We start from the raw sequence: 25,000 nt of genomic DNA, 5'->3' as shown, positions 1-25,000 counted from the left end.
GCACTATGGGAGCTCTCTGAGACAGGTGTGTATACTCACTCTGGGCAGGAGGCGGATGGCCTGCAGGAGGCGCTGTCTGTGGGCCGAGTTCAGGATCCCGATCTCCAGAAGGTCCTGGTCCTCCACCACATTACTGCCCTGCAGGACAAAATACCGCCCTCAGTCAGTCCGTCACGCAGCAGATTAGAGATCACTCAATTACAACAGACCGATGAAGGAGGTGACTGGTCCTAGAATACAGTAATGACATGCAGAACGTGCATGAGCTTGCTTTATGGGATAGTTCTGAGCGGAGTTCTGGGCGGGGCTCTGGGCGGGGCTCTGGGGCAGGGGGCTCTGGGCTGTGGTCGACACTGACTGCACTCAGGACCCCCCTCAGCACGTTCACCAAAACAAACTACACAGAAGTGAAGTGCTCAAGGCATCTGGGAACAGAAGTGTTCTAGTAATGTGAGATTCTGCCTACAGATCTAACGTGGACAGATGATATAGCCAAGGGTGGCTCACACAGTTATTGATCCAGATCCAACAGAGTGATGGTCTCATTACACCTGCCCACACACACCCACACACACACATACACACACTTGCATGAACACACACACAGACACACACAACACACACACAGACACACACACTCATACACACACACACACACACACTAGTATCAATCCACTGCTTCATGCTGAGTTTCACCTTTAATGACCTTTCTTTAATTCACCTTTAATAACCTTTCTTTAATTCCTATCAGGCCAATCAACTTGGCATCCAACAGAGATCTGAGCATGCACACATTTACATGAACCCTAATGCAGGCATGCACATATGCAAGGGTGCACATATACGCAAACAAAACAAAGGCAACAAATAAAAGCAATAAAGAACATTTTGGACCAAGGGATTAAATGCCAGACAGAGTGAACTCCCAGGTGTGGAGACTGATAAGATGATAATAGCTATGCTGTTCTTACTACACATAAAGTTGGAGAACCTCAGAGACAGAACTGGCACTTTATGGATGGTCCTCTCAGGCTGATTAAACGAACCTTGAGCATCTGCTCCAGTCAGCAACACCAGATCAAAGCAATGTGTCCCAGAGGGGAGACTGGATTGGTTGTTGGTGCCCAAGAACATGAATACCTGGGCTGGCTTCTTCCTCCATTCAAAAGTACAGTACAGCCCTTTTCTCAATGTCCTCTTCATCCTACAACATATGGGTGTGACTCTACCACACCTTCTCTACGGTCCTTCCCATGTTACAGAGCTGTGTGTGGACGTGACTCTACCACACCTTCTCTATGGTTCTTCCCATGTTACAGAGCTGTGTGTGGACGTGACTCTACCACACCTTCTCTATGGTTCTTCCCATGTTACAGAGCTGTGTGTGGACGTAACTCTACCACACCTTCTCTACGGTCCTTCCCATGTTACAGAGCTGTGTGTGGACGTAACTCTACCACACCTTCTCTACGGTTCTTCCCATGTTACAGAGCTGTGTGTGGACGTAACTCTACCACACCTTCTCTATGGTTCTTCCCATGTTACAGAGCTGTGTGTGGACGTAACTCTACCACACCTTCTCTATGGTTCTTCCCATGTTACAGAGCTGTGTGTGGACGTGACTCTACCACACCTTCTATATGGTTCTTCCCATGTTACAGAGCTGTGTGTGGACGTGACTCTACCACACCTTCTCTATGGTTCTTCCCATGTTACAGAGCTGTGTGTGGACGTAACTCTACCACACCTTCTCTATGGTTCTTCCCATGTTACAGAGCTGTGTGTGGACGTAACTCTACCACACCTTCTCTACGGTTCTTCCCATGTTACAGAGCTGTGTGTGGACGTGACTCTACCACACCTTCTCTACGGTTCTTCCCATGTTACAGAGCTGTGTGTGGACGTAACTCTACCACACCTTCTCTATGGTTCTTCCCATGTTACAGAGCTGTGTGTGGACGTAACTCTACCACACCTTCTCTATGGTTCTTCCCATGTTACAGAGCTGTGTGTGGACGTAACTCTACCACACCTTCTCTACGGTCCTTCCCATGTTACAGAGCTGTGTGTGGACGTAACTCTACAACACCTTCTCTATGGTTCTTCCCATGTTACAGAGCTGTGTGTGGACGTAACTCTACCACACCTTCTCTATGGTTCTTCCCATGTTACAGAGCTGTGTGTGGACGTGACTCTACCACACCTTCTATATGGTTCTTCCCATGTTACAGAGCTGTGTGTGGACGTGACTCTACCACACCTTCTCTATGGTTCTTCCCATGTTACAGAGCTGTGTGTGGACGTAACTCTACCACACCTTCTCTATGGTTCTTCCCATGTTACAGAGCTGTGTGTGGACGTAACTCTACCACACCTTCTCTACGGTTCTTCCCATGTTACAGAGCTGTGTGTGGACGTGACTCTACCACACCTTCTCTACGGTTCTTCCCATGTTACAGAGCTGTGTGTGGACGTAACTCTACCACACCTTCTCTATGGTTCTTCCCATGTTACAGAGCTGTGTGTGGAAGTAACTCTACCACAACTTCTCAATGGTCCTTCCCATGTTACAAGGCTGTGTGTGGTGGAAGAAGGAGTTGGGTGGAATGTAGATTGAGTGTTTGGTGTGTTATTCAACCAAAGGGTAATGACATCTAGCTAGGTCATCTCAAATGGACTTGAATGACAAGCCCCACCCTTTTATCAGCGTGCAGTACATCAGAGACCCTGACCAAGTAGTTAGGCAAGTAACTATGGCAATAAACACCACGATGTACCACATAAAAGAGAGTTCTTTCCTAAACATGTACCAGATTAGCCCAATGCATGTGATGATGCTAACCGGGAGATGGTCAGGTGCTTCAGGACTGCTTAACTAGATGTTTTCCCGTCCCCTCACATTTGGGCCTGAAACTGATCTAGGATCAGCCGTGCTGGCGGGCTGTTGTGAAACCTGGCACGGTCTCTGCACTCCGAGCACTCCCTCTGAGCGTCAGGCTCTCCCCCATTCAGTATGAATCGCCTCCGACGGCCTACTAGAGGTGCTAGCTCTGTAGACGTCCGTGCTAAGGGCTAGGCAGGAATGAGCAGGCAGGGATGGGTTTGGAGAGACCAGCAAGGAGGGGGGGATGTCTCCGGTGCTAGTAGATAGCACAGGCTTACATAACAATGAACTACTGCTATACAGCAGGTGCGGGAATGTGTGTGTGTGTGTGTGTGTGTGTGTGTGTGTGTGTGTGTGTGTGTGTTTGTGTGGGTCTGTGTGTTTGCTTGTGTTGGTGGGTGTAGGCAAGTCTCAAATACCTTCAGCCTTTTCATTACTGTTCAGCATGGCTGGTTTCACAGTGGTAAAAACCTTTTCTTTTCCCAGCTCATTCTTGGGGAAGTAGAGAGGTACAGACCTGTGACTTGATGATAATCAGTGAAGATGTCTGTTATGGCTGAACACTAAAACGCTCCACCGCGCAGCGTGCACACAGAGCTGTGCTGATGGCCTTGCAGGAAAGCCCAGGAACCTGTAAGTGCCAGTCGAGTGTCTGAAAACATCGCGACGACCTGAACAGACCCAACAGCATTCAAACTGCAGGCAAGTGCATCTTGTGTTCACCACAAACGGGCTGCGACTATGTGGGTAACGCAGTTCATCATGCAACAGTGCAAAAAACAGATTGCCAAGTTTTAAAAATTCAAACGTGATGGAGAGGTTTACTGCACACAGGAACTCCTGGCAGAGACGGTCTGAAACAAGCAGACGTTAACTGTACACTATCGCCTCCCAGGACAGGGTCATGTGCCTCTGAATTACAGCTCTATTGACAGACCATCATCTGTTGACTTAGACTGCTCTGTTTTCGACTCTAATAACACTACCAGGAGTGGAGATCGAACCCATGCAGACATGCGTCCAATGCCTTAACCACTCAGCCATCCTGGTCTCTGATCTCTGATAACAGCATAGGCAGAGTAAGAGACAGCAGAAAGCCACTTCATGAAACTCTTCTGTAAGGGCACATTCATTTCAGCTTTCTTAGAGGACGGAGGCATCTTCCCCGCTGAGCTGCCCTTTAAAGCCCGAGTGCATGTGCAGAGAAATGTGATTTCATGCCCTTAAATTCCTGCCCAAGCTTGGAGGCCACTGCAGGTCCTTCCACCGCTCTCCGTCTCATTAGACGTGGGAGTGTGGGCTGAATTCACAGCGCTCCATTCAAGACGTGGCCATCACAACAACAACACTCACATCAACACGCAGTCCTGGATAAGCAGCATACACAACCCCCCCCCCCCCAGTCCCCCCCCATAAAGCTGGCGTTCATTGATGGTATTGTTCCTGCTAAATAAAATAGTGAATAAAATAACATTTTAAAATATAAAAGGAAAGCAACAATGACGAAGACAAGCGTGAATGTTTATGTAAACGGAACAAGGAGGAGTGGCGCCTGCGTAGCGACTGTGGAGTAGGACAGTTTTTTTTTTTTTTCTACTGTGGCGCAATACATTCGGCCCACTCGCACTGCAGTTGCCTCGGCAACCGCAGGAACAGACGCAGGTCAGAGCTAGGAGAGCTAAGCGATCAGAATCCGTCAGCAAGCGGCAACAGCGATGTTCCTCTCACACCCAGAACCGCCGTGAGATCTGCTTACACTCCTGCACACAATGGCTTCCATCCAAAACTCTCACATTCAGTGGTGGTGCTCATTGTCCTTTATAAACTACAAATCCCATATGTCTGTGTGACTTTTATTACCTATGAACTTTGGCTATTTCAGTCGGCACTAAAAATAACATCTCTGCCTCTGAAAAGGTTCAGTTCAAGCTCTAGTGTGGGCTTTCGCTATCTTTCACTTTCCATGAATATTCATAAGTATTTACTTCTTCACTTTGCAAGATTGAGAATGAACGAGAAAAATCTTATTTTCACATTGCTGTGTTGCATGGCATAAGCTGAAAAGTTAAACCCCTAACGCTGACAGTGCACCTGGAAAAACACACCTGAGCTCCCTCTCATACTGTCACTACGGTGACTGAAGCAAGGCTGCTACATTAGTCTCCCCCAAAACTGCTCAAAACTGCTCAAAGGGTCTGACTTTACCCACAGATAGAAGACAGCCTTTAGGGCAGGGTGAAGGTGATCAGGAAGAGGTCATGTGAAAACACAACCATTCTGCATCCAGAGAACAACTAAGCAGTGTTATCTGAGTCCAAATGTCCCCAACTTATCACATTCACTCACCTTCTCTGTCATGGTGCACTGGGCCTGTCAGACTGCGAGCAAAGAAAAAGATCACTTGTACTTTCTTTCTTTCTTTCTTTCTTTCTTTCTTTCTTTCTTTCTTTCTTTCTTTCTTTCTTTCTTTCTTTTTCTTAAAATGTGTAGGAGACTCAGAGGACAACATTAAGTGCAATGCCTCAGCTACAGCTAATCCGAGTGCTGGTTGCCCCATTGCTGTGGCCCGTCGCCGTGGCCCGTTGCTGTGGCCTGTCTTGGGTTTTCAGTCAGAGTTGGTTGGCAGCTGCAGTCTTATCTCATGGGCAGCATGTCAGTGAATCCCACAAAGCATCAGAACATCAGGCCATAAAGGAATCCGTTTCAAAAAGCCCAGATTGTCTCCTGTTTGTGCCAACCCAGAGGAGAGACTGTCGTCTGGGTCTCGTACGCTGCTAGAGAGGGGAGGAGCTCGCATGGTGCTGAGGGGGATCTCCTACAGATCACTCTAATGGGGGGGGGGATCACTCTAAGGGGGGGGGGGGGGGGGTTCCCTCAACACATGAACTAGCAATGGGTTGTGGAACATAAAATGATTATGAATTCCTTGCACAAATGTTGCCTGTGGACTGAATGAATGTTATGGGAGCTGTACACTTTGGCACATAACAACAAGCCACATACAGGAGACTCAGCACAGACACACCCACTCTGAACACATATACTCTGAACACACCCACTCTGAACATATCTACTCTGAACACACCCACTCTGAATACATCCACTCTGAACATATCTACTCTGAACACACCCACTCTGAACATATCTACTCTGAACACACCAACTCTGAATTCACCCACTCTGAACTTATCTACTCTGAACACACCAACTCTGAATTCACCCACTCTGAACACACCCACTCTGAACACACCCACTCTGAAACATCTGCTCTGAACACTTCATGCATCATTGAGCGACTAAGCTGGTGTTTATGTGCTGTACAAGCGTTTGCGTTGTGTGTGTTGTGGCCTGTAGCTGTTGCCACGCTACACTCGCGCCTGTTCCACGAGGAGCTCAGGACCCACAGCCACAAGCAGAGATGCAGACTCAACACACACAAGCACTCGGAGTTACAGGGTAACAAGCCCGCTACCGCCGCCCTGCAGGTGGAAAGGCTGAACCACAGGAAGCACAGACGAGATGAGCAAAACAGAGGCTGGACGAGCGGAGGGTGACGGACAGTGTGTGTGGGGGGAGGAGACAGCGGAAGAGGAGATACCCCCGGCTGGGGGGAGGTTGGCGTCACTCACCATAAACTGTACGTTGTCGAAGCCGTTGGCCAGCAGGTGGTTCTCGTACTGCACCAGGCCGATGCTGTCGAGCCACTGTCCCACGGACTGTGCCGGACACCGCGGCCCTATCAGGGGGTGCAGAGGAAGGCGTTTGAGCAGCGAGTAGCCGTCCACGCGGTAGCAGCGGCAGTCCGGCTGCGAGAGCTGACACTGCCACATCATGTTCCGCGCAAAGTGGCTGTCGAAGGAACCCGCCATGCTCGCGCCAGGGGAGGGAGGGAGGGGGGGGAGGGGGGTGAGGAGTGAGGAAGAGTGAAAAAACGGGGATAAAGGATAGCAGAAGGAGGCAGAGATGGGAGAGATAGAAGCAGAAGAGGGAAAGAGAGAGAGAGAGAGCACGCCGGGGGAGGGAGGAAGGGAGAGATGGAGAAGGGGAGAGGGAGAGCAGGAGTCCCGCGCGCAGCCGTGGGAGGTCAGGGTCCGCAGGTGAGGAGAGGCAGGCGGCTTCGGCAGGCGGACACGCCGAGGCGCGGAAATCCCGTCCACGCAGAGAGGAGAGTCCCAGACACCACGCGCTCGCTCCTCTACTGCTCAGCTGTTGCTCTCACTGGCTCGCTGCGCTGGGCGCGCGCACGTGTGTGGGGGGGAGCATGTGCGTGCGCGTGCCTGTGTGTGTGTGTGAGAGAGATAGAGAGGGAGAGAGAGAAAGAGAGAGAGAGAAGAGCACGCAGCTTGCCTGGTAGAATGCTCTTTATCAACTACTCCCACACTCATCTGTATGCTTCTGCAGCCCGCTCCTCTGCGCTCCCCCGCTCTCTCTCTCTCTCTCTCTCTGGCTCTCTATCTGTCTCTCTATCTCTCTCCCTCTCTCCCGAATCTCACTCTCTCTCCCTGACTCTTTTCCCCCTGACTCTCTCTCCCTGACTCTCACTCTCTCCTTGACTCTATCTCTCTCCCGCTCTGACTCTTTCTCCCTCCCCCCCTTCCTCTTCTGTCTTTCTCTCACTCTCTCTTGCTGTACCTCACGCTGCTGATAATAGCCATCAGATCAGCCCTAGCCTCTTTGTCTGAGTGTAAAGCTACTGCTACTCCCTCCCACACACACACACACACACACACACACACACACACGCACACGCACACACACGCACACACACACGCACACACACACACACACACACAGACACACACACACACACACACACACGTACACACACACACGTACACACACACACACACACACACACACACACACACACACACACACACACACACACACACACACACACAACAGAAGCTGTGGGTGTTCGTGAGCGTTGGTGGAACGGCAACATAAACAGGATTTCTCAGTGCATAATGCCGTTAGGGTCCATTTCAGAGAGGAGAGGAGAGGAAATGGGAGGGGAGGAGAAGAGAGGGTAGGGTAGGATAGGGGAGTAAAAGGGAGGAGGTAAGAAGGGAGGAGAGGGGAGAAGAGACATCCAGGACATCCAGAGGAACTTCTCTGTATTCCACCTATCCACTTCCTGTCCTTGTGTCCGCTCTATATGTCACCTTTCCACTTCCTGTCCCTGTCTCCCCTCTGTATTCCACTTATCCACTTCCTGTCCTCGTGTCCCCTCTATATGTCACCTATCTACCTGCTGTCCCTGTCTCCCCATTAAGAATGCTGCACAGCAGTGGTGAGGAGAAGAGCCTACAGTAACCATAGTTACATCTCAAAACGCTGCCTACTTTGACAGAGCTAAAGGGAAGCCTTCCACAGCAGTGAAGGCTGACAGCCTTACACACGTAGCCTGGGCAGCTGGCCGCTCGCATGTAGACATCCACGCGACACCCCTTCTGGACATAAACACGCATGTGTCCATGTCACACAGGCACACACACCCATATGTGCATACACATCTCTGTACACGTCTACGCATGAACACACACAAACGCAGACCCAAGTGTAGATGCAGAAACACACACCTGAAGGCTCGTCCCTGTTTTCTTCGAGTTCCGTCCCAATTCCAGCGCCAATGGAACTCATTATCTTATCAATCTACAGAGAAAGGAAGAGAACAGACAAGAGAAAGGAAGGAACAGATGGGCAGTGTGGTAAGGCTCAACTTTCCACAGTACTCTGCACCTGTTTCTGTACCCTAAGACCCTGCCCCCTGCCCCAAAGAAGGTCCCTCACCTGCCTGCTCACACTGGCTAATTCTCATATTCCCTTATTTAATCCAACCCAAACCATCCCTGCTTCCCCTCCCCTCCCCTCCCTCCAGTGCCTGTAATTACATTCAGAAAGACATGGGAATTATTGGCTAAAAGCTGAGCGAATGAAAAAGCACCAGGGGAGGGTTGAGGGAGGAGCTCTATCAGTGGTTCAACACGACCCAATATGCGCAAGTTCATGGCAGAGTCAAACTAATAGATGTCCATGAACCTATCCCGTTAGGGGTGAGGGAGGAGCCTGCGTGTCTCGTCAGGGCTGAGGGAGGAGCCAACGTGTCCCATCAGGGGTGAGGGAGGAGCCAGCATATCCCGTCGGGGTGAGGGAGGAGCCTGCTGCCCCAGGCCACACCCTTGGTGTGCCAGTAAGGCCTGAGGAGAAGCACAGCCTTCCTCCTCTGAACTGCACCCCCAGCCCTCATTCCTGACTCTGGACCCAGTGCCAGTTCCTGTGGAGCACTATGGAGTGGGGAAGGGGGGGGGGGGGGGGGGGGGGGGGGGGGGGTCATAGGAAATGGACTTTGGTGAGTGTGTGTGTGCACACACACGTGTCTGGAGTCTTATTCCTGACACAGCTCATGAAAAGCTTGATAATTACCTGAGGAGCGGAAACAGTTTTAAGAGAAAGAGCAGAGTGAGGAAACCTCGTTTCAGTGAGACCCTTCATGCGTCTGCCTGGTTGCACCACACAGACGCAGTCCTGCCTTTGAAAGCAGACGAGACATTCTTCCGAACCCTGCCGCTTGCCTGCCATTTCATCTCAGAGGATCAAACAGCTGCACAGGTACAATACAGACCAAAATACTCTGAATGGTGCCACTGAAGCATTAGCCCACAGTGAGCTCTCCCGACCGGATCTCCGCATCTGAGTAGTCAGAGGTCGGCACCGGCTGCACGGTGTCTGGACCCCATCCAGGACGAGCCCCTGTTCGTACCCAGCCTCGTCTTCAAAGTGCAGCTTGGCAAATGTGGGCACGGCAGCAGCTGTCAGTCTGGCCAGACGCTCTGGGGAGGCCGCAGCTCTGTGTTTCTGCTCTACACACGCATGCGCAAATTCTGACTTTTCTCTGCTGCTATCGTGTTATGTCTGGGGCCATGTGAAAAAGTGATCGAGTCCAAAACAAGACGACTTTCACAGACACAAACGTTAAATTTGCTCCATCCCACATTCGTTGTGGTTTAATGGCTTTTTTTTTATATAACATGACCAAAATGCATTACTTCATTATTCAAAACATCCCCATAATTTAGGGACTGTAGGGACTACATTTCTTTGGTTAATCAGGTCAATTTTTTTTTTTATCAAATGTCCCCACATTTTGCATTTAACATGGTTCAATTACACTTGCCTGAAAAGAAAGTGTAAAATTTACATGCATGCATTTTTAAATGCAAAATCATTTTGAAACTGCAATACAACAAGCGTTATTACCTCCTCCCACTCAGCCGTGAAAGAGGGCGTACGCTCCAGTCTGGAGGGGCTGCCCCTCCCTGGACTGCTCTGTCCCCGCCCAATCCACTGGTCCTCATCACCGGGCGACGGTGCTGCCAGGTCGGAGTCTGACTTGGAGAAATTTCTGGATAGACGGAGGTCCCGGGCGGGGCGGGGTGTGGGGCGCATCCTGCCGAGGGTGCACGCTCTCTCCTCACACGGCGCAAGGGCGGGGGGGCCCGGCGCGCCTCCCCGCACCTCCCCAGGCTCCGCCTGGCTCCGGCCGCCCAGACCCGCTCCCCGGTTCTGGTTGACCCGCGTGTGGAAGATGGTGCGGTAGACCACCTGAGGCTTGACCTCTCCAGAGGCCGGCACGGGGTTGGGCACAGGGGTGGGTGCGGGGGTGGGCGCGTGGGCGGGCACGGGGGCAGGCGTGGGGGCGGGTGCGGGGGTGCGGGGGAATAGCCCGGCGGGGGTCGGGGGCACGGAGCAGGTTGCCGTGCTGCTGCGGAGGCTCTGGGAGCTGGCGGACCCTGGTGTACAGCTGGAAGGGGTTGTCCGGGGACTCACAGGCGGGGGACGAGCCGTGGAGGAGGCCGGCAAACTGCTCAGGGACGTGACTGTCCCTACGCTCGTCTCTCAACACACCGTTATCTCTGTGCTCCACCACCTCATCTGAAACACACACATACACACACACACACACACACACACACACACACACACACACACACACACACATGCAGACATTATATTTATGCATTCACATGAACATGAATATGCAATACCATGAATATGCATTAGTTTTAAAAAAAGGACTTAAAAAAACTCCATTTACACAACATTTTCTTGGAACGGTGTATGTGTGTTATTGCGTGTACACGCAAGCAAAGACAGATCCAAGGCCAAGTGATGAGCTCCTAAACAAAGCCTCAGGCGTCTGGCCACTGTGTCTGTCTGATGGAGTGAGAAAATATCGCGTTTGCTTGCGTGTGGGTCTGTGTGCACGGGTGTCCTCTCCGGTGTCCTCTCAGGTGTCCTCTGTTCCCCTGATACCTTTGATGGAGCCCTGGACCTTCACTCCAGAGCCCATAAAAGTGTCTGTGTCTGCAGGCTCTTATCAAGGATGCCTGGCAGAGGCACGCCGAACCTCATTCAAATCTCGTTCGTACATCGTCTGCATGCCATCTCAGGGTCGCCCAGTCGTGGCGCACGCCGAAAGCATCCACGCACATCCACTGCAGCTTCCATTCACCGCTAACGGCAGTCCTGCTATTGTTGGCAGCGCGAAACGCGACCGTGCACAGTTCCCAAGAACACTTCGTCAGTTCTTATTCATCAGGGTTATGCCGATCGGACTATCGGAGCACGGCGTTTGCCAGTCACACCTCACTGAGATGGGGTGTGAGGGGAGCCAAAACGAGGAGCAAGCGAAGCCAACGGCACTCTGGGGCCGTCATTCCGACACGCCGCACAGAAGCATTGGCAATTGTCCCAAGACATGTGTGACAGAAATGCAGAACAACAGGCCTCCAGGTCCATGTGAGGACCTCCATGTGGAGCGATTACAATGAGGAGCCATTAGGTACGTGTAGTGGAGATTTGGAATTGCGGTGCTACATGGTGCAAGGGATGGAGGATTCAAATGGATAGTTAGAACAGCCCAAAGTCAATCGTTTCACCAATCTGTCAAGACATACACTACTTACGTCAATAACCATGTGCAGTGGTTTTGTATGTATATGTGCCATAATATACACACATATACTGATCAGTCGAAACATTAAAACTGCCTCCTCGATATTGTGAAGTCCATTTGGTGTAGCAGGAACATATCTGACCTCTGACCTCTGAAGGTGTCCTCTGGTATCTGGCTCCAAGACAGTAGCAGCAGGTCCTTTAAACCTTTAATCTGCAAGGTGGATTGGACTTTTTTTCCAGCTCATCCCACAGATGCACAAATTAACTGAGGAATTTGGGTAATTTGGAGGTAAAGTTAACACCTTGAACTTTGTCATGTTCCTCACACAATTCCTTCAGTGTGGCAGAACACATTATCCTGCTGAAAGAGGTCACTTCCATGAATACTGTTGCCAAGAAAGGGGTGTACTTGGTCTGCAACAATTTCTAGGTAGGTGGTAGGTGTCAAAATCCACATGGTTGTCAGGCTTTCTCAGCACAACACTGCCCAGAATGTCACACAGCCTCCACCATCTTGCCTTTATCCCATAGTGCATCCTGGTGCTGCTTCATCCCTGGATGTCCCTGTACCTCTCAGTACAGTTGTTCTGTGGGATTAGTCTAGATGGGCTAGCGTTTGCCCCCCATAGGGAGGTGTGGGTGCCCGTGACCCTGGCACCAGTTCCGCACATGTTCTTCCTCAGACCAGTTTTAGTAGCTACTAATCACTGCAACTCAGAAACATTCACTGTTCACTTGCTGCCCTATATATCCTACCCTTCAACAGGTCCCACTGTAATATAATAATCGGTGTTATACACTTCTCCTGTTGTTGGTGATAAACGATGGGGCCGGTGGGCGAATGTGGACACGTCTCAGCACGCTCTATGAGCCTTGAGCAAGGAGGCAGGAGAACCTGCCATACAGGAGGCAGAGCGGTGAGGAGGGTCCACAGATGCACGACTCGCTGACCATGCGGTGAGTGTCAGAGTACCTGTCAGGCACCGCACATAGAGATGGAACTGCACCCTTGCTGTCTCAGGGAGAAAGAGAGAGAGAAAAAGAAGAAGAAGAGGAAGAGAGAAAGAGAGATATATACGAGGTGGACACAGGAGAGAGTTCATTTAAAGTGTAGTCTGATGCCAGTGCTGTTTGAGCTGTGTTACAAGCACACCACCAGAACAGATGAAGCTCTTGACCTTAGTTCTGTATCTTATCCTTGGACTACAGGAGAAACAAAAACACAGAACATTCCCTGCAGAAGGAGCAAAAGGTAGTCACCACTTTGAACGTAGCCCGGAGTTGCAGACGGAGCTCCGCACGGAGGTCCGAGCAGTGAACTCAGCGCGACCTCCCACAGCTCCGGACAGGAAGCGCGGGCTTGGCAGCGCTGCTGAGAGTTCGGCCAGCTCTCATCCGGACGTGACCCGGCGACAGAGTGGCTCCCACCGGCGTGTTAGCGAGAGGACGTGAGGAACATGCCAACGCTACACCTGGACATCAGACAGAGGGCCGACACATTCGTTCCGTCTCATAGAAAAATCAGATGGCGACTCGGTTGGGAGGACATGTAGTGTGAGTGTAGAATTGTTGCACTCGCCTTTTAGAATATTGAGAGATTATTAATATTATGAATCATTACTGATCCATAAAGATCCCTGATACAGCCAGACCCACAGTGTCTCTCAAATGTCCACAGTGGAACAACACAATAATTCTAGTAGATCTATCAAATGTAGATGTATAGAAGTATCTAGATGTATCAGTGTGCAGAAAATGTCCGGGGAGCAATGTCTGTGTGTCATGATGAATGAGTTTGATGACCTCAAGCTCTTTGCATACACTGGTGAGCAGGAAGAGGAGTGGTTAGGATTGGCGAGAGCTGTTCCTGAAACCAGGCCTGTGTGAGGTTAGGCCTGCCGTGCATTTTACAAAGACAGGATTGTGAAACCTGGTGAGATCCTGAAGAAACGAACTACAAAGCATGCCTTTTCTTCTCAGGTCTGCTGACATTGATCAGAACTGGTTAGAGGAAGAGAGAGTGAGTGAGAGAGAAAGAGAGAGAGAGAGAAAGTACTGGGGTTTAGAGTAAAGGGGTATAGAGTACAGGGATATAGAGGTATAGGGTACAGGAGTGTAGAGTATAAAAGTATAGAGTACAGGGGTATAGAGGTATAGGTTACAGTGGTATAGAGTATAGAAATATAGAAGTATAGGGTACAGGGTTAATGAGTACAGCGGTATAGAGTACAGTGTATAGAGTTCAGGGGTACAGAGTTAAGGGTTATAGAGTACAAGACTATAGAGAATAGAGGTATAGAGTACAGGGGTATAGAGTATGGGTTATAGAGTGAAGAGGTATATAATACAGGGGAATAGTAAGAGTATATAGTACAGGAGTATAGAGTATAGAGGTATAGAATATAGGGGTATAGAAATATAGGGTACAGGGGTATAGAGGTATAGGGTAAAGGGTATAAAGTATCGAGGTATAGTGTACAGGGTATAGTGTACAGGGGTATAGAGTATAGAGGTATAGAGTATAGGGGTTTAAAAGTATAGCGTACAGGGATATAGAGGTATAGGGTAGAGGGTTATAGAGTACAAAGGTATAGGATAAAGGGGTATAGAGTATAGAGGTATAGAGTACAGGGGTATAGGGTAGAGGGTTATAGAGTACAGGGATATAGAGGTATAGGGTAGAGGGTTATAGAGTACAAAGGTATAGAGTACAGAGGTATATAGTATAGAGGTATAGAGTACAAAGGTATAGAATACAGTGGTATAGAGTATAGAGTTATATAGTACAGGGGTATAGAGTATAGAGGTATAGAATACAGGGGTATAGAGTATAGAGCAGGGATCGGCAACCTTTGAGACATGGAGTTCCGACTTTAACATGTCTAGTCAATGAGTGTGCCACTATCAACAAATAAAATTGGAGCGGGGGGGGGGGGGGGGGGGGTGGACACAAATTAAGTATTATATCGTGATCGATCGCCAAGTATAAACTATCGCTACGGTCACTCGCGAAAGTATAATCCATTAATATAATAATTTATATTAATTTATCATTTTTTTTGCTGATGCTAGTCCAGCATGTCGCGTGCCAGTGATTATGCCTCGGCGTGCCAACGGTGGCACACGTGCCATAGGTTGCCGACCCCTGGTATAGAGGTATAGAGTACAGGAGCATAAAGTATAGAATACAGGGGTATATAGTATAGAGGTATAGAGTACTGGGGTATAGAGCACAAGGTATAGTTTACAGAGTATAGAGATATAGTGTACAAAGTAGTATAAAGTACAAAGGGGTATAAACTACAGGGTATAGTGTACAGGGGTATAGAGTACAGGAGTATGGAGTACAGGGGTATGGAGTACAGGGGTATGGAGTACTGGGTATAGTGTACAGGGGTATAGTGTACAGATGTATAGTGTACAGGGGTATGGAGTATAGGGGTATGGAGTACAGGGGTATAGTGTACAGGGGTATAGAGTACAGGGTATAGTGTACAGGGGAATGGAGTACAGGGGTATAGAGTACAGGGTATAGTGTACAGATGTATAGAGTACAGGGGTATGGAGTACAGGTGGATAGAGTACAGGGGTATATAGTACAGGGTATAATGTACAGGGGTATATAGTACAGGGGAATGGAGTACAGGGGTATAGAGTACAGGTTATAGTGTACAGATGTATAGAGTACAGGGGTATGGAGTACAGGTGTATAGAGTACAGGGGTATAGTGTACAGGGGTATATAGTACAGGGTATAGTGTACAGGGGAATGGAGTACAGGGGTATAGAGTACAGGGTATAGTGTACAGGTGTATAGAGTACAGGGGTATATAGTGCAGAGGTATATAGTACAGGGTATAGTGTACAGGGGTATAGAGTACAGGGGTATAGAGTACAGGGTATAGTGCCCAGGGGTATAGAGTACAGGGGTATAGAGTACAGGGGTATAGAGTACATGGGTATGGAGTACAGGGGTATAGAGTACAGGTTATAGTGTACAGATGTATAGAGTACAGGGGTATGGAGTACAGGTGTATAGAGTACAGGGGTATAGTGTACAGGGGTATATAGTACAGGGTATAGTGTACAGGGGAATGGAGTACAGGGGTATAGAGTACAGGGGTATAGAGTACAGGTTATAGTGTACAGATGTATAGAGTACAGGGGTATGGAGTACAGGTGTATAGAGTACAGGGGTATAGTGTACAGGGGTATATAGTACAGGGTATAGTGTACAGGGGAATGGAGTACAGGGGTATAGAGTACAGGGTATAGTGTACAGGTGTATAGAGTACAGGGGTATATAGTGCAGAGGTATATAGTACAGGGTATAGTGTACAGGGGTATAGAGTACAGGGGTATAGAGTACAGGGTATAGTGCCCAGGGGTATAGAGTACAGGGGTATAGAGTACATGGGTATGGAGTACAGGGGTATAGAGTACAGGGGTATAGAATATAGGGGTATAGAGTACAGGGCTATAGTGTACAGGGGAATGAAGTACAGGGGTATAGAGTACAGGGTATAGTGTACAGATGTATAAAGTACAGGGGTATGGAGTACAGGGGTATAGAGTACAGGGGTATGGAGTACAGGGGTATAGGGTACAGGGGAATGGAGTACAGGGGTATAGAGTACAGATGTATAGAGTACAGGGGTATGGAGTACAGGTGTATAGAGTACAGGGGTATAGTGTACAGGGGTATATAGTACAGGGTATAATATACAGGGGTATATAGTACAGGGGAATGGAGTACAGGGGTATAGAGTACAGGGTATAGTGTACAGATGTATAGAGTACATGGGGTATAGAGTACAGGGGTATAGAGTACAGGGTATAGTGTACAGGTGTATAGAGTACAGAGGTATATAGTGCAGAGGTACATAGTACAGGGTATAGTGTACAGGGGTATAGAGTACAGGGGTATAGAGTACAGGGTATAGTGTACAGGGGTATAGAGTACAGGGGTATAGAGTACAGGGGTATAGAGTACATGGGTATGGAGTACAGGGGTATAGAGTACAGGGGTATAGAATATAGGGGTATGGAGTACAGGGGTATAGTGTACAGGGGAATGGAGTACAGGGGTATAGTGTACAGATGTATAGAGTACATGGGTATGGAGTACAGGGGTATAGAATATAGGGGTATATACTACAGGGGCATAGTGTGCAGGGGAATGGAGTACAGGGGTATAGAGTACAGGGTATAGTGTACAGATGTGTAGAGTACAGGGGTAAGGAGTACAGGGGTATAGAGTACTGGGGTATGGAGTACAGGGGTATAAAGTATATGGTATAGAGTACAGGGGTATGGAGTACAGAGGTATAGAGTACAGGGGTATGGAGTACAGAGGTATTGTGTACAGGGGTATAGAGTACAGGGGTATAAAGTACAGAGGTATAAAGTACAGGGGTATACTGTTCAGGAGTATAGAGTACAGGGGTATAGAGTACAGGGGTATAGTGTTCAGGAGTATAGAGTACAGGGATATAGTGTACAGGGTATAGTGTACAGGGGTATAGAGTACAGGGGTATAGAGTACAGGGGTATAGAACTGCCCTTTACATGTTGTCCAATTGCCACCTCTTTCCCCTTGACTTTTCCATGTGGTTCTCTCTCTCTCTCTCTCTCTCTCTCTCTCTCTCTCTCTCTCTCTCTCTCTCTCTCTCTCTCTCTCTCTCTGTCTGTCTCTCTCTCTCTCTCTCTGCAGCTGTAGCCAAAACAGGTGACATTCAGTTGTCATGGTAACAGCTCCCAGGCTTCCTCAAGCCTTGGGCTGAAAGCACTTGGCCTTCACAAAAGAGAGTTGGAGAAGAGGACAGGACAGAGAGGGAGAAAGAGAGAACAGAGCTAGAAAAGGGGGATGAGAGAGAGGGAGAGCGGGAGAGAGGGGGGGAGAGAGAGAAAGAGAGAGCAAGAAAGAGATACAGACACAGAGAGAGGGACAGAGAAAGAAAAGGGGGCGGAGCAGTAGCAGCTCCATTAAAATCAATCTGTAGGTCAAAGGTCATTAAGCATGTCTTCCTTGATTCCAGCAGATGCCCAGGGAAACGCCACAGCCCACAGCTCCCAGCACAGCCAGCCAGAGTGGTAAGCCCTCACTGATCTGACAGCCCACGGTAGGGCAACATTCACCGTCAAAGATGTAGACTGTCTAACGTAAAGGAAACAGACCCCTTCAAACGCTGCGAACCACCAGGGAGTACAAGGTGACCAAAGCCTCCAGATGACTGCACTTCTCATGAGAGAAAATCAATGTAATAAAAACACATTTGATGTTTTCCTCAGGGCTGATCAGGGCTGAACACGTTAGCACTACAACACCATGTGGACAGCTCCACTGCTTTGTGAGTGCTAGAGTTGACTTGATGGTACCCAACCAACACCAACCAGTATTACCAAATGTCCTCCCAGTTATGTGCACATGACATCACCTTAAATGACAATAAACAGTTGGGATCATCAGAGCGGTTAAGAGATAAAGGCAGAAAGCTATTAGCACGCACACAAACACACAATCAGAGACGCAGGAGCAAGGGAGGGAAAGAGAGAAGGGGACAGAGGGGGAGAGAGAGTGAAAAAAAGGGAGAGAGAGAGTGGGAGAGAGAGGGGGGAAAGGGAGCAAGAGGAAGATAGAGAGAGAGGAAAAGGGAGAGAGAGAGATAGCAGGAGCTAGAATTGGTCGATTGATCCAGGGCCCAGCAGGGCTCAGATACTGAAGCAACACTAACGATTTCTGAATAAAGTCAAATCTCACTCTCCCCCCCAAAAAATTGACATCTCTGCATTGAAGGGCCAGATGCGGAGCATCAGTTGGCCCCTCCCACTTCCCCGCCCCTCTGCCTGAGTGTGGTCTTACCTTAGGAAAGGAGAAGCAAAGTCAAAGAGCAACTGGTGTGGAAGATTGGGCTCAGGAGGAATGTTTTCTTCCAGGTGAGAGGTTCTAACTGCTCCACCCCTACAGCTCCACCTCTCAGCACACACACACACTGCTAGGAGAGCCGATAGGCTTCTGTTGAACCACACAGCATTCTAGAGTATTTGATCTGTGGAGTGACACTTCATATTCCCATATGTGCACGCACTGTACCCACCCATCCACAAACCCACACACACACACACACACACACACACACACACACACACACACACACACACACGCATACACACACGCACACACATGCGCATACACTTGTCTTATCATGTAAGAGACACTTCTAGAGCGAGAGAGTGATAGGTATGTTGATAAGCACTTCTCTCTAAGTTGTGTGAGCTCAGAGTAATCTCATTAAAGCAGCAGCTCACAGAACACAGCGTGGAGAGACATGGCTGTGTGTTCATTACACCTGAAAGAGCTACACTACCAGCAGAGAGACGGGACATGAGGAAGAGGGACAGAGAGACTTGCGGATGAGACAACACGAAAGACGAGACTGATAGAGACACAAACACAGGAAGACAAAGAAAAGGAAAGCAAAGAGAGGATGTGGGTGGAGGAGAGCGAGGTGAGAGAGGTTCTTCCTCCTCTCTATCCACAGGCGCAAATGGATGGCCCACTCCGTCATGGGATTATAGGCCGCATGTTTAATTGCTTGTTAACAAATGTGTGCTGTGCCGTATCAAACTGCAGCCATTTGCTGCCAAAAATAGAGCAAGCGCCCCAGTCAGAGTCAGCAAGCGGAGAGGGAGGGGCGGAGCCTCTGACAGACAGGCGGGGCCACGGGGCGGCGTCCACCCTCCAGTCCTCTGTCATAAAGGCACGGCAGCGTGGTTCGGGTTACACCGTTGGAAATGCGGGGGGGAAGGGGGTGTTGAGGGATGACAGGGTCGGTACAGCGTTTGAAATAATCCAGTTTCATTTTCGATCTCCCACTTCACTCCCACATATTAAAAAACCAGAACAATATCTGAGCTGTCAATCCAGGCTTATCTCGCAGGGCTGGGGCCGTGTTAGTGGATCCGTACCCGGGGACTCTGATCAGCGCTTAAACTCGCAAAACGCCTTCGCTGCACTCTACACTCTCATTCTCCCGCACACCTGCGAGGAACGTGTGCCTCCTTGTAAGGAAACAGACTCTGAAGGCCTGAGGTCCATATCCAGAGTTATAATGTGTAATATGTAATTTCTTGGCAAGTAATCGTGCCTGTTTCTCACTGTCTCTCTTCTCCACTGTCTTTCTCTCCCCCTGTGTCTCTCCCTCTCTACCCTGGGCAATCAGAGTTGTGAAACTAAATTCATGTGCTCCCTTTACTTTGTGTGTGTGTGTGTGTGATCATTTCCACAGCAGCAAGCATGGTCAGTTGTTGTGCTAGATGGCTGCTGCATGGACCTGCTAGAGAGAGGGAGGGGCCTACATGAACCTGCTGGAGAGAGGGAGGAGCCTACATGGATTTGCTGGAGAGAGAGAGGGAGGAGCCTACATGAACCTGCTGGAGAGAGGGAGGAGCCTACATGGATTTGCTGGAGAGAGAGAGGGAGGAGCCTACATGGATTTGCTGGAGAGAGAGAGGGAGGAGCCTACATGAACCTGCTGGAGAGAGGGAGGAGCCTACATGGATTTGCTGGAGAGATGGAGGAGTCTGTACTCAAAGTGTGAGTGGGTGGGTGGGGATGACAGCACAGCAGGGCCCACCCTGGACCTCTGGAGAGGGCCTACCCTGGACCTCTGGAGAGGGCCTACCCTGGACCCCTGGAGAGGGCCCACCCTGGACCTCTGGAGAGGGCCCACCCTGGACCTCTGGAGAGGGCCTACCCTGGACCTCTGGAGAGGGCCTACCCTGGACCTCTGGAGAGGGCCTACCCTGGACCCCTGGAGAGGGCCCACCCTGGACCTCTGGAGAGGGCCTACCCTGGACCTCTGGAGAGGGCCTACCCTGGACCTAGAATTGGTCTAGTGTGGTCCATGGAGCAAAAACCTGCCTAGCTTTTCATGTCTCTGCGCCAAAGGTCACTTGCCTTTGAAATGGAAGGGCTGACTTCCTTTCATGGCACCACCATGCAGGTTGCCACCTACCTCTCCCCTCCTGCGAGGGCCACCTCTCTGCTCTCTCTGTGCATGGCCCTCGCCAACCCAAGCCAGCCCAGAGAGCCGGCGGTGTGCGCTAACAGGAGGCTAACTGCTTGTAGCTCAGGGTGGGGAGCCGGTGGATTTCAGGCAAAGCAGAGGGTCTGGAGGCCATGTGAGAATTTAGCATTTAGCTCTGGAGCAGGCGAGAATCCGCCCCAGCAGCAGGACGACACCGTAATGAGCTGTAAACCCTCCTAATTCCCGTTCCAGTGTGTTTGTGGGTCGGCTGGGATAAACGAGCCTGCTAAACAGCAGGAAGTGCTTTGTACAGCAAATGACAGACTGGCAGCTGTTATTAACGAAGTGCATTTCATTTCATTTCGTGCTCTGGCTGATCTTTCTGTGCAATCCCATGCAACAATGGAGACCTGCTCAATGACACGAAACACTAACAAACAGGAGGGGATGGGCAAGGCGTGATGTCATTTATACTCAGGAAGTGATGTCACCTGTAGCTGCGAGCTCCCGATTGTGTCCCAGATGGAGCAGAAACACAGGGTCAGTGCCAGGCAGCAGATCTGAGACGGAGGTGACAGGCGCCCAGTAAAGACACCGCTCTCCTTTTGTTCAAGGTCTTCACTCTCAGTTGGCATCAAATCCAGGAATAGATCTGTGTGTGTGTTCATCTCTCTGAATCGCTCTCTCTACCTCGCTCTCCTCTGTTTATTTCCTATATAAGGATCAGTTATGTTGTTGCTCTGGCAACTGCCATTAACCATAACGCGAGGGATATTTCTTAGGTGGCAGGAATTCATGAATCCCAGTTTGTCGGGGGAGGGGCTTTGTGTCACCAGGTGTTAGCGGAGGTTACACCGCTAGACCAAACACGACCATGTCACTGCAGCGGGTTCCCATGGTGCCATGGTCCCGCAGACACACATGACTCCTTGGCCCCCTGGTTCTGGCCATGGAGAGGGCTGGCCTGAGCGGGCCGCTTCTCCAGGTGCAGCGGTAGATGGGTCAGCGCGTGAGGGGTGCTGTGGAGGCTACGGGGTTGAGGAGTGAGCACAGGGGTGTGTTAAGTGTGGCGGCTGTACATAGCCAGGGTGAGATAATATGGTGGGAAGATTAGATTATTCTGGTGGATTAAAAATTCAACAGATCTCAGAAAGGATCTTTATTTAAGTGTAAGTCTGAAACACTTAGAATGGCACCAAACAAGAGAAAATTGTCATTACTGTAAACAAAGTTTTCCATTCTTTCTCCGTTCCTTTCCAAACAGAACGACCCATTTGGGACAACCGTCATTCTGGGTGACTTGGTTGAGAGTTGGATGAACTGTATTTTTTTAGAATGTATTTATTTTTTAAACACAAAGATGCCCTGATGTTGGTCTGTGGAAACACTCTCCCCACCATAGACAGATGTTCAGCACCACTTAACCCACCCTGTCCCTCTGAGCTCAGCATCACGATCATGATTGTGTATTAAGGTAATGGTCAGGTTTCTGTGGTTTAAGCTCGTTAGGGTAAGGGTCAGGTTTCTGTGGTTTAAGCTCGTTAGGGTAAGGGTCAGGGGGTAAGGGTCAGGGGTTGCCCCCACGTGGCCTTGGTTCAGGAGGAACCCTCTCTGTCAGCTTGCAAAGTCTGAATGGTTCTGAGAAGGTTCTGAGAAGGTTCTGAGAAGTAAAGTGACACAGTTCCTCTCCATGGATCCCACATCGGATGCTATCAAAGACAGCTGGGTTCAGACGATGATAAACCTGGATGCCAGCATTAGGAACTGTGCTGGTGATTAGCACACAGTCGTGTGCTGAAACGGGGAAGGTAGAATACAGTGATGGACTAAGAGGCAGGGAGGAAGGTAACACCACCCTCAGCAGGAATGGGTGCCGATACAACACGTGACACGACACAGTTCTCGGGACCATTGCTATCACATGACCTTTTAAAGTGACTTTGTAAAAGTGGAACATTTCAGCTACTCTTAAAAATAGTCTCTTCCTCTACTTCTTCTTCTTTTTCTCTCTCTCTGTTCTTTTCTGTCTCTCCATCTCTCTCTATTGCTCACTCCTTCTTTCTGTCTGTGATCATCCCTCTTGTTTACACGCAGAGGAGGGTGCCAGACAGTGTTCAGGCAGGACCACTGACTGGAGGCTGCCGGAAACCCATCACCACAAACGCGTCTGTCCCGACTCCCACACTATGGAAACAGGAATCACATTGCCATGGAAACAGCATCAACAGCACACTTGCCCACAGGTAGTCGGGGAGGGTCCCAAGGAAGTGACACACAGGAAGTGACACATAAAACAAAGTAACCAAGCACCTCTTCATGCGTTACCAAGCACGCACATGCATCGCAGACATGAATATGCTGTCATCCTTGCTGAAAACACATCATCAAATAGTACATAATACATAATACATAGTCTGCCATCACCTTCTGTTGGCACAGTGGCCATGCTACAACAGCCACAGCAGTCAGTGAAGCGTAATTGAATACTCACTGATTGTGTTTACGTGAGCAGAGAGGCAGCACAACGCTCTAATATGGCAGCACAACGCTCTAATATGGCGTTTTGTCATCTGAAGCGGGTCTGATACATGAATTATGCATGCAGCTGCTGTGGAGTCATTCAGAGCAGCAGGAGTCACTCTGTGACAAACAAAGCTTTAGCGCTGGATCTGGGCAGATCACTGCTGTCACAGGCAGCCAATCGGATGGGAGAGCTCCCGCATACATTAGCATATCTCTGTAGAGAAGGTGCTCCTTAGACCATCAGTGAAGGAAGACTACCGCAGCTGTTCTGTCTGCAGCAGAGCAGACGACAGTCAAAGCCCACATCAGCTCTCTCCAATTACAGAACCCAGCAAGCTACAACCAGAGCACTGTGTCTAAGACAGCACTAAAACACAGCTACAGCAAAACAACATTCATAACCACATCCACCGACTCTGAGCGAGTTGCCTATCACTTCCCTTAATGACAAACGGAGTATTTGTGCAAGCACGCTATTGCAGTTTACAGATAAAGCTGTCCTTAAATTATTAAAATGCTACAGTTAAAATTGGTCTTAAATTGATGTAACACCTTGTTGGAATTTCAGCCATTTTCTTTGTTACAAGATGGCTCTATCTCGTAACACTTTCCATATTTCCCACCCACCACAAAGTACAGTTTTGTAGCCATGTGAAGAAAACACAGTGTTCTGCATTGTGAGGGTAAATCTCATTTATATGCTCTCGGTTGAAATTCTCTTTTGCCATTGTGTGCACAGCTAATCAGATGCAGGCACATTCACCTGAACTTGTGTTTGTTTTTCAATCACTAGATGTCAAATAGTGTGGACGTGTGAAGGTGCATTTATGATTATAAGAAGCACTTTAACTGTGGCAGTCCACTGTAAGCTTCTGCTAATCTGCTAATGTGTTTTCGCACAGTTTGGAAACCACTGGAGACTGCAGTGATTTATAACATCACACTGGTATTTACAGCTGGTGAAGAGAGGAAGATGATGGGGAGCATGGAGGAGCCTTCATCTGCTGCTACACTGGACTGAGCTTCCCCGTGACTCAACAGACCAGGTTCAGAGTATAGTTACTCAGTCCTGGATGAGACAGTCAAAAATGCAGTGTTTGCGTGTGTGTATGTGTGTGTGTGTGTGCATGCGTGTGTGTGTGTGTGTGTGTGTGTGTGTGTGTGTGTAAGAATGAGTATGCATGTGTGTGTGTGTCTGTTTGTTTGTGTGTGTGGGCCTGTGTATGTGTGTGTGTATGTGTGTATGTTTGTGTGTGTTTGTATGCATGAGTATGCATGCGTGTGTGTGAATGTCTGTGTTTGCATGTCTTTGTGTGCATGTGTGTATGTGTGTGTATGCATGAGCATGCGTGCATGTGTGTGTGTTTATATGTGCGTGTGTATGTTTGTTTGTGTGTGCGCGTGCGTGCGCGTGCATGTGTGTGTGTGTGTGTGTGTGTGTGTGTGTGCGAGAGGATGTCTGAAGAGTAGAGAGGGTGAACAGTAGGCAGCTCTCTTACCGTTGAGGGCATAGTCCTCCGCCGAGCCGGTGGAGCAGTTGGCTGGGCTGTTCGGGGGGCTGTTCGGGGGGCTGATCGGGGGGCTGATCGGGGGGCTGATCGGGG

The 25,000-nt window shown here is 49.4% G+C and overlaps 2 protein-coding genes and 2 long non-coding RNA genes across 7 annotated transcripts in view; 2 read left to right on the top strand and 2 right to left on the bottom strand.

Annotated features, from left to right (window-relative positions):
- Positions 1-10,333, bottom strand: part of LOC143514954 (ankyrin repeat and sterile alpha motif domain-containing protein 1B-like) — a 53,697-nt gene extending 43,364 nt beyond the window's left edge. Inside the window, 4 exon segments of the mRNA XM_077006783.1 lie at positions 40-138; positions 6,514-6,620; positions 8,467-8,539; positions 10,145-10,333. Coding sequence (XP_076862898.1) covers positions 40-138; positions 6,514-6,620; positions 8,467-8,539; positions 10,145-10,333 — 468 coding nt within the window.
- Positions 9,238-18,400, top strand: LOC143514956 (uncharacterized). The gene is made up of 3 exons (XR_013130993.1): positions 9,238-9,496; positions 17,883-18,056; positions 18,136-18,400. It is a non-coding gene; the product is annotated as an uncharacterized LOC143514956 (long non-coding RNA).
- LOC143514953 (ankyrin repeat and sterile alpha motif domain-containing protein 1B-like) overlaps positions 10,359-25,000 on the bottom strand; it is a 98,911-nt gene continuing 84,269 nt past the window's right edge. For both annotated transcript variants that reach the window (XM_077006781.1, XM_077006782.1), the window contains exons 12-13: positions 24,896-25,000; positions 10,359-10,819 (exon numbers count right to left, since the gene is read on the bottom strand). The exon at positions 24,896-25,000 is cut by the window's right edge and continues 178 nt beyond it. In XM_077006781.1, the coding sequence (XP_076862896.1) occupies positions 10,359-10,819; positions 24,896-25,000 (566 nt within the window). The remainder of the gene's footprint in view (positions 10,820-24,895) is intronic.
- The window catches only part of LOC143514955 (uncharacterized), a 10,899-nt gene continuing 6,106 nt past the window's right edge, over positions 20,208-25,000 (top strand). The window contains exons 1-3 of one of the 3 annotated variants that reach the window (XR_013130992.1): positions 20,208-21,487; positions 22,968-23,116; positions 24,353-24,442. This is a non-coding gene — a long non-coding RNA (uncharacterized LOC143514955). Of the gene's footprint in view, positions 21,488-22,445; positions 23,117-24,352; positions 24,443-25,000 lie in introns of those variants that run through there. The other 2 variants (XR_013130991.1, XR_013130990.1) reach the window with 2 other exon arrangements.

This window comes from Brachyhypopomus gauderio, chromosome 5 (genome assembly GCF_052324685.1).
Source record: "Brachyhypopomus gauderio isolate BG-103 chromosome 5, BGAUD_0.2, whole genome shotgun sequence".
NCBI lineage: Eukaryota > Metazoa > Chordata > Actinopteri > Gymnotiformes > Hypopomidae > Brachyhypopomus > Brachyhypopomus gauderio.
This window is presented reverse-complemented; position numbering and strand designations above follow the sequence as displayed.